Consider the following 12,549-nt stretch of genomic DNA (forward strand, 5'->3'; position numbering starts at 1 on the left):
TTCCATCTTTCCTTCCTGTATTCTTTTCCTTACTTCCACCTTTCCTTCCTTCATTCCTTCCTTCCTTCCATTTGTCCTTCCTCCCTTCCTTCCATCTTTCCTTCCTTCATTCCTTCCTCCCTGTCATCTTTCCTTCCTGTCTTTTTTCCTTCCTTCCTTCCTTGCTCCCTTCCTTCCATCTGTCCTTTCTCCCTTCCTTCCATCTTTCCTTCCTGTATTCTTTTCCTTACTTCCACCTTTCCTTCCTTCATTCCTTCCTCCCTTTCATCTTTCCTTCCTGTCCTTTTTTCCCAACCTTTCCATTCTTTTCTTTCTTTCCTTCCTTCCACCTGTCTTTCCTTTCTTCTCCTTCTCTTTCCTTCCCACCTTCCTTCCGTTTGTCCTTCCTCCCTCCCTCCCTCCTAATGATCCGGCCCACATGAGATCAAATTGGACCGTTTGTGGCCCTTGAATGAAAATGAATTTGACACCTCTGAAAAACTAGTCTGGCCCTCTTTCCTGAGTGAAGAAGATATGATAAATTGAACGATGTATGGATTGAAAACATAATTATGGCGGCGGCGACGTCATCGCTATGCTACAGAGCTCAGACTAACAAAAGCTGCAGATTGGAGCTGTTCTCCAATCAAAGTGATTATTTTAGACTTGTCACAACCCCGCAGGGCGAAACCAACGTAATAAATCTGCAAGACTCGACAAAAGCTGTTGATTAAAATGAATGAGTCATTGTTAGCTGGTCAGGTTCATACCGGCTGGAAATACACAACCACAGGCACAGCAATGTAAAGCATATATGAATTCAACTCGGTCCAATTCGGCCCACTTTCCTTCTTTCCTTCCTTCCTTCCTTCCTTCCTTCCTTCCATTTGTCCTTCCTCCCTTCCTTCCATCCATTCATTCCTTCCTCCATGTCATCTTTCCTTCCTGTATTTTTTCCTTCCTTCCTTCCTTGCTCCCTTCCTTCCATCTTTCCTTCCTGTATTCTTTTCCTTCCTTCCACCTTTCCTTCCTTCATTCCTTCCTTCCTTCCATTTGTCCTTCCTCCCTTCCTTCCATCTTTCCTTCCTTCATTCCCTCCTCCCTGTCATCTTTCCTTCCTGTCTTTTTTCCTTCCTTCCTTCCTTGCTCCCTTCCTTCCATCTGTCCTTCCTCCCTTCCTTCCATCTTTCCTTCCTTCCTTCATTCCTTCCTTTCATCTTTCCTTCCTGTCCTTTTTTCCAACCTTTTCTTTCCTAACTTTTATTCTTTCCTTCCTTCCACCTGTCTTTCCTTTCTTCTCCTTCTCTTTCCTTCCCACCTTCCTTCCGTTTGTCCTCCCTCCCTCCCTCCCTCCCTAAACTGTCAATTTATCATCACATATGACAAAGAAAAGCAGCAATTGTTTGATATTTTTACTGATCAACTAATCAATTATTCAACCAATCACTCCAGCTGTATAGAAGAGTGCTACTATTGAACTAGGAGCATCACAAATTTCTACCAAAATGACAAAAAAACTCAAATTTCACCACAAAAAAGATCAGAAATCATCATTTTGAGTTTAATAAGAAAATATAACATTAATATCTATTTATCCAAAACCTCAGTGACCCAAAACACATCCTTACCCACAGCGATGGTCTTTATGTCAATCAGATAGGCGAGCTTTTTATTGTCCTCCGTTCCTCTCTGCTTCCTCTCATTTAGTCGGACACTGAACACACACACACACACACACACACACACACACACACCTCATTAATAAAACCCTTAAAAAACAAAAGTTAATTGATTATAAACATGTCTAAAACAATCCATCCTGCGGCCTCAGCTGTTATTCATCACACTACAAATCCCAGGTTACCCCCCACCTCCCTCCACTGCCCTCCCATCCGATCATGATGATGTCATGCCAGAGGCGAGCAGCAGTCAGAGAGTCTCTAACAGCCGTGGGCCATTAGCAGGTTTTGACACGTTTGACAGGTCTGAATACATTAAAATGAGTGCTGACTATCAGGCTGAATACATCAGCAGCTGATCTCCTATTAATTCACTTCTTCCTCAGTGATTCTGCAGCCTCACTGTTACTGTAATGATGATTCCTGCACGGCTCAACACTGCCATCTAATGGACAAACGTGGAATTACACCATCTGTGCAGTGCAGGAGGACGGTGGTGCAAGATTTGAACTAAAGAAGCTAATTTTATTGTATTTTATTGTATTTTATTTTATTTTAAGCTTGTTTCCCATCTTTTATATCTGGTTTTACTTCAATATATTTACTTTTTAGTAGTTTTATTATGTTATTTTCTTCTTATCTTTCTGTTTTTCCCTTTAATACTCCACCTCACATTTATTTTAATGTGACTTTATTTTATTATTCCTTTATTTAGCTTATTCATTTTTTATTACCTTTTATCTAATTTGTACGACGGAATATTAGGGCCACACTGAGAAAAAAAAAATCACAAACTTCGAGAATAAAGTCGTAATTTATGAGAATAAAGTCATAATACTGTAAACTGTTGTTTTAGAGGAAGTTGGTAAAATGAGGGCCGTGGAGGATTTTGTGGAGTTGTACTTTAGGATAGGTTTCACACACAAGGAGATACTTCATCTTTTGGCACATCAGCATCATATCATCATAAGTATTAGGACTTTAAAAAGAATATGCAAGAAAATGCATCTTTTCTGGAGAAAGAACCAGACGGACTTGGAGGAAATCATTACGACTTTATTCTCGTAAATTACGACTTTATTCTTGAAGTTTGTGACGCTTCTCTCTCTGGACTCGAATATCTTTTAAATCACTTCTTAAAACTCACTTTTATGAGAAGGCCTTCTTATAGCTTTACTGACTTTTATTGTCTGTGTCCAGCCTCAAGTCAAACACCAACGTCCTCATTTCAATTCATGCCGTTTTCCTTTTTCACATATCAAACCACTCTCTCTCTCTCTAGCTGTCTCTCTCTCTCTCTCTCATTCCCTCCATCTCTCTCTGTCTCCCTCTCTTTCTCTCTCTCTGTTTGTCTGTCTGTCTGTCTCACTCTCCCTCCCCCTCCCCCTCTCCCTCTCTCCCCCTGTCTCTCTCTCTCTCTCTCCCTCTCTCTTTCTTCCTCTCTCTGTCTCTCTCTCTCTCTCTCTGTCCCTCTCTGTCTCTCTCTCTCCGTCCCTCTCTCTGTCTCTCTCTCTGTCCCTCTCTCTCTCTCTCTCTCTCTCTCTCCCTCTCTCTCTCCCTCTCTCTTTCTTCCTCTCTCTGTCTCTCTCTCTCTCTGTCCCTCTCTGTCTCTCTCTCTCCGTCCCTCTCTCTGTCTCTCTCTCTCCGTCCCTCTCTCTGTCTCTCTGTCCCTCTCTCTGTCTCTCTCTCTCCGTCCCTCTTTCTGTCTCTCTCTCTGTCTCCCTCTCTCTCTCTCTCTCTCTCTGTCTCCCTCTCTCTCTCTCTCTCCCTCTGTCTTTCTCTCTCTCTCTCTCTCTCTCACTCTCTGTCTGTCTCTCTCCGTCCCTCTCTCTCTCTCTCTCTCTCTATGTCTGTCCCTCTCTCCCCCCATCTCTCTCTCTCTCTCTCTCCCTCTCTCTATCTCTCTCTCTCCCTCTGTCTATCTCTCTCTGTCCCTCTCTCTCTCTCTCTCCCTCTCTTCCTCTCTGTCTCTCTCTCTCACTCTCTCTGAGTGTTGAAATTCTCCTTTCACTGTTTCACTTCACCCAAATTTGGAATACAAGCCGATAAAATCTGTTTTTATCCACATCTGACTCAGACTGATTCAACAAACAACAACCAGTGAAGTACATCAGTAACACTTGTCTGTTCCTCAGAACTAGACGGACCTGTTTGGGGCGTATCTGTTAACAATTTAACGAGGCGTGGGCCTACCTGATGAGGTGGGGGTTCATAAACTCTGTCCTGACTGATCCCAGGATCTCGTTGTTGCTGTACTCCACCAGGCTCAGCTCTCCAGCGTTAAATATCATGCAAACCTGAAACACACAAGCCGAGACAAGTCCTGAGATCAAACCTCAAACCTCCCCGGCAGCGGTGGTCACGCTCTATTAAATGATAGATAGTAGTATAGATAGTAAATGTGTTTTTTACTGAGAAAACATCCGTGTGTACTTACTGATTCATTCTCAAAGAAGAACTTTTCATTTCCTCCAGAGCCGGGCCACGGCACCTGAAAGAGAGAGGAAGCACAATCAGCACTGTACTGGATCAATGTGCTGGTATTCATATGTTAATGTGTGTTGTATAACTCTTAGTGTGATAGACACTATTTCATGTTTCTGTATGTATGTCATAGAGCAGCTTTCATACAATAAATAAAAGTGTTTTAAAACAAAATTACAAACACCAAACTAAAAAAGGCCTAAATGAGAATAAAGCAAGGTTAAAACAAAGAAAGAACAAAGAAAAACAGAAAGAAAAAGAAACATTAATGTAATATAAGATGGAAAACAAAAATAGCACATATCTTATAATAGTAAAAAAAACAGTATATCGTAAAAGTAGCTTAAAAAACAACATTTTAAAAGAAGTTTGGAGAAGCTAATAAAAGGTTAAAGTGAAAAGGTACGATTTTAGCTTTCTTTTAAATAATAAATAAACATTAGCGAGCTGATTCCCTGATTAATAAAAGGTAGTTTGTTCTGTAGTTTTGGGGCATAATTGATCATCTGTTGCTGGAAACCTCTAATACAGGGGTGTCAAACATCCGGCCCACTTTCCTTTCCATCTTCTCTTCCTTCTATCTGTCCTTCCTGCCTTCATTCCTTCCTTCCTTTCTTCCTTCCATCTGTCCTTCCTCCCTTTCTTCCTTCTGTCCTTCTTTCCATCTGTCCTTCTTTTTTTCCTTATGTCTCTCCTTCCTACCTTTCTTCCCTCCTTCCTTTTGTCTGTCTTTCCTTCCTTCCCTTCTTATTTCCTTCCTTCCTTCCCTCCATCTTTTTAATGATCCGGCCCACATGAGATCAAATTGGTTTGTATGTGGCCCTTGAATGAAAATGAGTTTGACTCCTCTGGTTCAAGTCGTACCTCGCTCAGTTTATTGGTCAGCAGGTCTCCCAGCAGCAGCGTGTCGGAGGTGTGAGCCACCAGGAAGCGATCCTTGCCCATGATTTTAACCTCTTCGATCTCGTAGCCGTAGTAGGACTTCAGGACGACCCGCGTCCCCGTGGAGAGGTTCCTCACTATCACCTACAGGAGGAAGAAGAGGAAGAGGAGGAAGAGGAGGAGGAAGAAGAGGAGGAGGAAGAAGGAAGAAGAAAAAGAGAAGGAGGAAGAAGAAGAGGAAGAACAGGAGGAAAAGGAGGAGGAAGAAGAGGAGGAAGAGGAAGAGGAATAGGAGGAAGAAGAGGAGGAAGAGGAGGAGGAAGAAGGAGAAGGAGAAGGAGGAGGAGGAGGAAGAAGAGGAGGAAAAGGAGGAAGAGGAGGAAGAAGAGGAGGAATAGGAGGAGGAAGAAGAGAAGAAATAGGAGGAAGAGGAGCAGGAAAAAGAGGAAGAAGAGGAGGAGGAGGAGGAGGAAGAAGAGGTGGAAGAAGAGGAAGAGGAGGAGGAAGAAGAAGAGGAGGAAGAAGAGAAGGAAGAGGAGGAGGAAGAGGACAATTATCAGTATTTCATTTAGTGTTTCTGTGAAATCTGTGAAATCCTGCATGAGCTGAATTTTAAATGTTTAAATGCAAACAGCAAATATAAACTACTGAATCTAACATCACTATCAGCTGTCAATCAAAACCCAGCAGACCAATCAAATCAAGTTCTATTATAGTGTAATTGCTGCTTGTCCACTGTCTCATTAGTAGAGCAGGTTGCAGGTTCAGTTTAGTCACTTTACGCATCATGAACATCATGTTTTCAGCTGGTTTGTTGTAAAACCTGTCTGAAAGGCAAGCTTCCCTTAGGAGACAAAAAAAGCAAAGCAGAGCAAACATCAATGAAGTCAAACATCTACAAACACCTGCACAACTGTTTCCTGAAGCTTCATTTGTGTTTAACCGTTATTATCGTTATTGAGTAATCAACTGGGCTGTTTTCACTCTCATATCATCTGTTATACTGCTTTTTACTTCCTCTGCTCAGTGAAACGTTTTGTCTACTTTTTGAGCAAATAAAACTAATTTAATTTTTTTTCCCTTCGTCTCGGTCTCTACCTGGCTCAGGCCAACGTAGGTCATCTCAAACTTGTTCTTATAGATGGTTCTCCGCAGGCAGCAATCAAACAGCTCCACCCCTCCACACAGAGTCCCCTGTCAAACACACACACACACACAAAATTAATACATAAAACAATATTCATTCTTTACTGATTTGTGTATTATGTTAGATTTTAATCATAGAAGCAGCAGCAGAGGAAACTGCATCTCAGTGGCTGCATAACGATACAGTATTAATATGCAATAAGCCTAAAATCATGTTGCTTAAAGCTGCAGTTGGTAACTTTGAGGAGAGAGAGGACTTGAAGTACAACTGTCAGATCCCTCCCCCTCCCTCTCCGCTGCACTCCTGCCCTGCCTCCAAAGCCCCTCCCCCAGAGGAGGCTGACGTGCGCGACGGCATGCGACCATGTGCACGTGATCTGTAATACATGAGCTACACTCCACACAGCTAGATATAAAACGCTTTACAGTGACTTTCACATGGCTATACCTTACCTAGAAACTCAGAGATATGAGCTTGACCGAGCTGAGGTGGAAGGGGGAGGGGCCTGTGAGGAAGAAGGGGGGGGGGGGGCCTGTGAGGAGGAAGGAGGAGGGGCCTGTGTGGAGGAAGGGGGAGGGACCTGTGTGGAGGAAGGGGGACGAGCCTTGATGAGGAAGGGGGAGGGGCTGTGTGTGTGAGCAGTGATTGACAGCTGTCAGACACTCCATCAGACACAATCCTGGCTCTGATTGGTTCAGTAGGAGCAGTAGTTGGGGCTAAATGAGCCTGTTTTTTTTTATTTACAGATTACTAGTTTCATATAATGCTGTCTTTACATAATGACAGTCTTAGCAAATCTGACAAAAAGTTACTTTTACAAAACTTACCAACTGCAGCTTTAAGTAGCCAGAAAAAGCTTTCTCCATGCATTGGTGTTGAAGTGACACTTGAGATTAAAATAAGGTGATAGAGTATTTACGGCACAGAGGCGTGATCCGTCTTTCTTCCAGGCCAAGCTGGTGATGGTGTAAAGGTTGGGGATCTCTTTAGGCTTGGCTTCATCCCACATGCCTCTCCTCGGAGCCCAGTTAAACACCCGTAACCTGGAACACACACATCAGGAAGACAGAAGATATGTTGAGAGGAAGGGAGGAAGAAGGAAGGAAAGGAGGAAGGAAGGGAGGAAAAGGAAGGAAAGGAGGAAGGAAGGTAGGGAGGAAGAAGGAAGGAAGGAAAGAAGGAAGGAAAGGAGGAAGGAAGGGAGGAAGAAGGAAGGAAAGGAGGGAGGGAAGAATGGAGGAAGAAGGAAGGAAAGGAGGAAGGAAGGGAGGAAGAAGGAAGGAAAGGAGGGAGGGAGTAAGGGAGGAAGAAGGAAGAAAAGTAGGAAGGAAGGAAGGAAGGGAGGGAGAAAGGAAGGGAGGAAGGAAGGAAAGTAGGAAGGAAAGAAGGACAGAGGAAAGAAGGAAGGTAATGGGGAGGAAAGAAAGAGAGAAGGAGGGAGGAAGGACGGAAGGAAGGAAGGAAGGAAGGAAGGAAGGGAGGAAAGAAGGAACAGTCAAACCAGACCCGGGAGGACAACAGGAAGGTTAGGAAATCTTTGCTCCGACTCTCACCGGTCGTAGCTGCCGAACACCACCGACTGGCCGCTGGGGCTGGTGGAGGCCACGGTGAACTCCCTCTCCATCTGGTCTCGGGTGTAGTCGAAGGTCTGCAGGATGTGACCCTCTCTGCCGTACGCCACCACCTTCTTATCACAGCCTCCCACCATGATGCTGTTTGCCCCCCAGGCCAGAGCGTAGGGGGGGCAGGTGTGAGTCAGCAGCTTCCCCTGCAGCCCAGCGGCACAATTAAATATACAACAATCTACATCAGAGGTGTCAAACTCATTTTCATTCAAGGGCCACATACAGACCAATCTGATCTCATGTGGGCCAGATCATTAAAAAGATGAAGGGAAGGAAGGAAGAAAGGAAGGAAATAAGAAGGGAAGGAAGGAAAGAGAGGCAAAAGGAAGGAGGGAAGAAAGGTAGGAAGGACAGATGGGAGGAAGGACAGAAGGAAGAAAGGGAGGACAGATGGAAGGAAGGACAGAAGGAAGAAAGGGAGGAAGGACAGAAGGAAGAAAGGGAGGAAGGACAGATGGGAGGAAGGAAAAGAACACAGGAAGGAAAGTGGACCGGATTGCACCCCTTAGCGGGCTGGTTGCACTCCTGGTCTACATGATGATAAATGTAAAAAATGAAGGAGAATATTTAAATCCTTGTTAGTTTTCTGTTTGTTTAGTGAGTCTGGTCGTCCTATTTTCGCTGCTTTATTTCTGTTAGGTTTAGTTTTTGTGTGAATTAAGTTAGTGTTCAGTTTGGCTAGCACTTCAATTTTGGTTAGAAATTGTTCATTAGTTTGTTAATAATTGGTTCAATCCTGACTCTCTTGTGATATAAAGGAGAAAAATTAAGATTGCTAAATACAGTGTTGTTGTTCTGCTATTAAATAATCCCAATAAAAGTGTATTTTGTTTTGGGGTTTTTTGCAATCAAATTATTATTTTCATTTCCATTAAGTCCAACAGAAATATTTCAGGGGATACAATATTATCAGAATGGATTCTCAAAGAAAGACAGTTGGCCCAAGACATCAGAACGTGTCATGGGAAAGAACACAGTAAAAGTATTGATGATAAAAGTGTTTAGTTTTGTTTTTGACTCACTTTGTAAATCTATGATATTATAATTATTCTAATTTGCTCTGTCAACCTTTTTCAAATGGTGAGAAATGTTAAATCAAGTATATTCTGTACAGTACATGATAGGAGAGTTTTAGAGTGTGTTGGTACCTGAGACTCCCCCGAGCCTTCATCATCGAAGAAGTAACGAACGACCGTCCCGTCAGCGTGACCGGACAGGATGCCTTTACCTGAAACACTGAAAACACACAAGAACATTAAACTGATGACTGAAGAGAATGCAAGAGTTTACTGTCATGGTGCAGATATATATATATACAACCAAATATCTGCTGCTCTGACTGAGTGGAGCTCAAATAGTAAGAGATTTTTTTAAAAGTCAAATTTAAATTTAAGTTAAAATGTAAAATGTAGAGGTAATAAATAAGAATATTGGACTTCATTGTACAGGATTGTCTAAGATGCCTTAATTGCAGTGTTCTTTAGTATAGTGTAGACTGGCTTTAAGGAGGGAGGAAGGACAAAGGAAGGGAGGAAGAAGGAAGAAAAGGAGGAAGGAAGGAAGGAAGGAAGGGAGGAAGAAGAACGGAAAGGAGGGAGGAAGGAAGGGAGGAAAGGAAAAAAGGAAGGAAAGGAAGGAAGGAGAGAGAAAAGGAAGGGAGGGAGAAAGGAAGGGAGGAAGGAAGGAAGGAGGGAAGTCCTTCCTTCCGTCCTCCTTTTCATCCTTCTTCCTCCCTTCCTTCCTTCCTCCCTCCTTCCTTCCTCCTTTTCTTCCTTCTTCCTCCCTTCCTCCCTTCCTCCCTTCCTTCCTCCTTCCTTCCTCCCTTCCTTCCTTCAACAGCATGTTTTCTCCAGATGTTTTAGGATTGACAAAAGTTCCTGTTAATTATAGTGTCATCTCAATATATATATATATATGTTATGTATTTACTTGGATGTGAGTGAGACGACACAGGACTCGGTGCCGTAGATGGTGGACGACTTGTTGGTCTGAGTGTTGGCGAGGCGAACCTGTGAAAAGAATCAGACTCTTTAAATATACTTCAATGTCTTCATCATTCATCTTAAAATGGCTTTTAAAGGCTGATATTTCTGCACTAAGGCAGGTGGCAGTTCTTGCAACTTTTCACTACAATTAAAAAAAATGGTCTAATGCAACATAACAGGTCTCTGTACTCAGGTCTCTCTTCATATCTCAATGAGACTACTTCTTTAAATAAAGGATTAAATAAACAATAAAGGTAACTAATTATTTTAACTCAGGGTCTGAATCAGGCCGGAGGAGGAGATGGAGGTGGAGTAGGGGGAGGAAGAAGAGGAAAAGGAGGAAGAGGCGTTGGTGAAAGTGAATATGTTGGTGACGTACCTTTCCATCAACCAGCCCATACACAACAGCGTGCTCCGCAGGCCAAAGCAGACACGTCACAGCACTCTGAGAGACAAGAGGACGAGATCAGAGAATTAATGACAGGAAGCTGGAAAATCAAACTTTCTACCAAGAAAAAGAAAATGCTTCTCTGAGAATTAAACACCATTGAAGTCAGATTTCTAAGTAGGCAAGATGTCTCAAAACATACCATTAGATCACATGACACTACCACAATAAATTGCAAAATCTATACAATGTCTTTTTAACCCTCGTGTCGTCCTCCCGGGTCAAATTGACCTCGTCTTATTCATCTTTCCTCCCTTCCTTCCTTCCTTCCGTCTGATTCTATAAGATCTTGGACCCTTACTTGCAGCATATTGGGCTGAGGAAGAAGGAAGAAAAGGAGTAAGGAAGGAAGGAATGAAGAAAGAAGGAAGGAAGGAAAGAAGGAAGGAAGGAAGGAAGGAAGGAATGAAGAAGGAAGGAAGGAAGGAAGGAAGGAAGGAAGGGAGGAAGAAGGAAGAAAAGGAAAGGAGGAAGGGAGGGAGGAAGAAGGAAGGCAGGGAGGGAGGAAGCATGCATGCTTCTCTCCAAAACAGAGGTTTTCTATAAGATCTGGGACCCTTACTTGCAGCACATTGGGCCCACGCTGTCATCTTCTTTGCTACGTGGATTTCCCAGATCAGCTTAACCTGTCATTGTGACTTTATTATAAGTGCTCACTATCTAACAAGCACCTTGTAGCCTTGCTATGTTTCTATGCTCTGTATTGGTCATCTCATCTGGATACTGCCTTGTTCTGGAGATTGAGTGCGAGAAGGCAGGATGGTAATTATGCCCATTGTTATTTTTTTAAATTTTTAAATTTTATATTTCTTGTACCTACATGCCCACATTCTGCTGCTTTTCCTTTTTGTCGTGTCTGAGCAGTTCTGTATGTTCTGCGTTTTGTGAAAAATGTTAATAAAACTGTACTTACTGTCTGGACAAATTTGTTGCATATGGCTTTCTTATCCCCCCTAAAATCAAATAAAAATAAAACATATGTTAGTTTCATCGACACAAAGAGAAAAATGAAATCTAAATGTGCAAACTGAAACCAGCAGAGGGACGTTACCACTCCTCCCCGATCCTGTAGACGAAGATGATGTTGTCAGACTGGCCGATGGCGATCTTGGTGGAGTCCGGTGAGAACACCATGTCATTAACCACATAGCTCTGTTTCCCATACTGTCCAAACATCACATCAGAGTATTAATATAATACATAAACACATATTATATGTATATTTAGTATCTACTTTCTAGGCATGGGCCGGTATGAGATTCTGGCGGTATGATAACCATAAGCAAAAGTATCAGGGTTTCATGGTATGGTGGTATTACAGCGATTCCAGCTCTAAAATGTTCCTAAAAGGAAGAAAAATAAAGGCAGACATGTTGATTTAACCTGAATCTGTAATGACAGTGTGAGGGGTCGTGATACTCTACGCTGCAGCTGCACCACCTGAGGGATTCCTGACCAGCACTTCCTGTCTTTGACCAGACAGAAAAGTGAGGGTCACTTCGTTTTCCTAAACAGAGATTAAGCTCGTCCTCCTGTTGTCCTTGAGTCAAAGAGGGAAGGGAGGGAGGAGGGAAGGAGGGAGGGAGGGAGGGAGGGAGAAGGGAAGGAGGGAGGAAGGGAGGGAGGGAGGGAGGGAGGGAGGGAGGGAAGGAAGGAAGGAAAGGAAGGGAGGGAGGAAGAAAAGGAAGGACGGAAGAAAAGAAGGAAGGAGGGAAGGAAGGATGGAAGGGAGGAAGAAGGAAGGAAAGGAAAGGAAAGAAGGAAGGGAGGAAGGAAAGGAAGGACCAGCACTTCCTGTCTTTGACCAAACTAAAAATAGCTCATACCTTTAGGAACGGTATGACAGAAAATTTGGCGGTTTCAGTTATCGTGACTTTTTCATACCGCGTTATACCTTGAACACGGTTATCATCCCATGCCTACTACCGTCTCATGTCTCTCTGTCCCACCTTGGAGTCCAGAGGCTTGGTGGAGAACTTGTCTCTCCTCTCTCCCTGCTCATCGTACAGCAGCACCACTCTGTCCACGGTGCAAACAGCAAACTTGGTGTTGTTGGGTGCCCAGGTCATGCACGTCACTTTGGCAGCACCCTCCTACAGAACACAGAGGAAACCAACAGTCACAACTGATACCTTAGAGCAGGGGTGTCAAACATGCGGCCCGTGGGCCAGATCCGGCCAGCCGAGGGGGCCAGTGCGGCACACTTTCCTTATTCCTCCATTCATTCCTTTCTGTCTTCTTTTTCTTCCTTCCTTCTTTCCTTCCATCTGTCCTTCCTTCCTTCCTTCCTGTCTTCTTTTTCTTCCTTCGCTCCTTCCTT

The 12,549-nt window shown here is 43.4% G+C and overlaps 1 protein-coding gene across 1 annotated transcript in view; it reads right to left on the reverse strand.

Annotated features, from left to right (window-relative positions):
• ift172 (intraflagellar transport 172) overlaps positions 1-12,549 on the reverse strand; it is a 60,551-nt gene that overhangs the window by 46,918 nt on the left and 1,084 nt on the right. The window contains 13 exon segments of the mRNA XM_053337440.1: positions 1,608-1,693; positions 3,852-3,955; positions 4,096-4,149; positions 5,007-5,168; positions 6,123-6,218; positions 7,091-7,214; positions 7,725-7,939; positions 8,945-9,032; positions 9,726-9,805; positions 10,161-10,226; positions 11,143-11,182; positions 11,281-11,393; positions 12,179-12,322. Coding sequence (XP_053193415.1) covers positions 1,608-1,693; positions 3,852-3,955; positions 4,096-4,149; positions 5,007-5,168; positions 6,123-6,218; positions 7,091-7,214; positions 7,725-7,939; positions 8,945-9,032; positions 9,726-9,805; positions 10,161-10,226; positions 11,143-11,182; positions 11,281-11,393; positions 12,179-12,322 — 1,372 coding nt within the window.

The sequence above is a fragment of the Scomber japonicus genome, chromosome 17, assembly GCF_027409825.1.
Source record: "Scomber japonicus isolate fScoJap1 chromosome 17, fScoJap1.pri, whole genome shotgun sequence".
In the NCBI taxonomy this organism is placed as follows: Eukaryota; Metazoa; Chordata; class Actinopteri; order Scombriformes; family Scombridae; genus Scomber; species Scomber japonicus.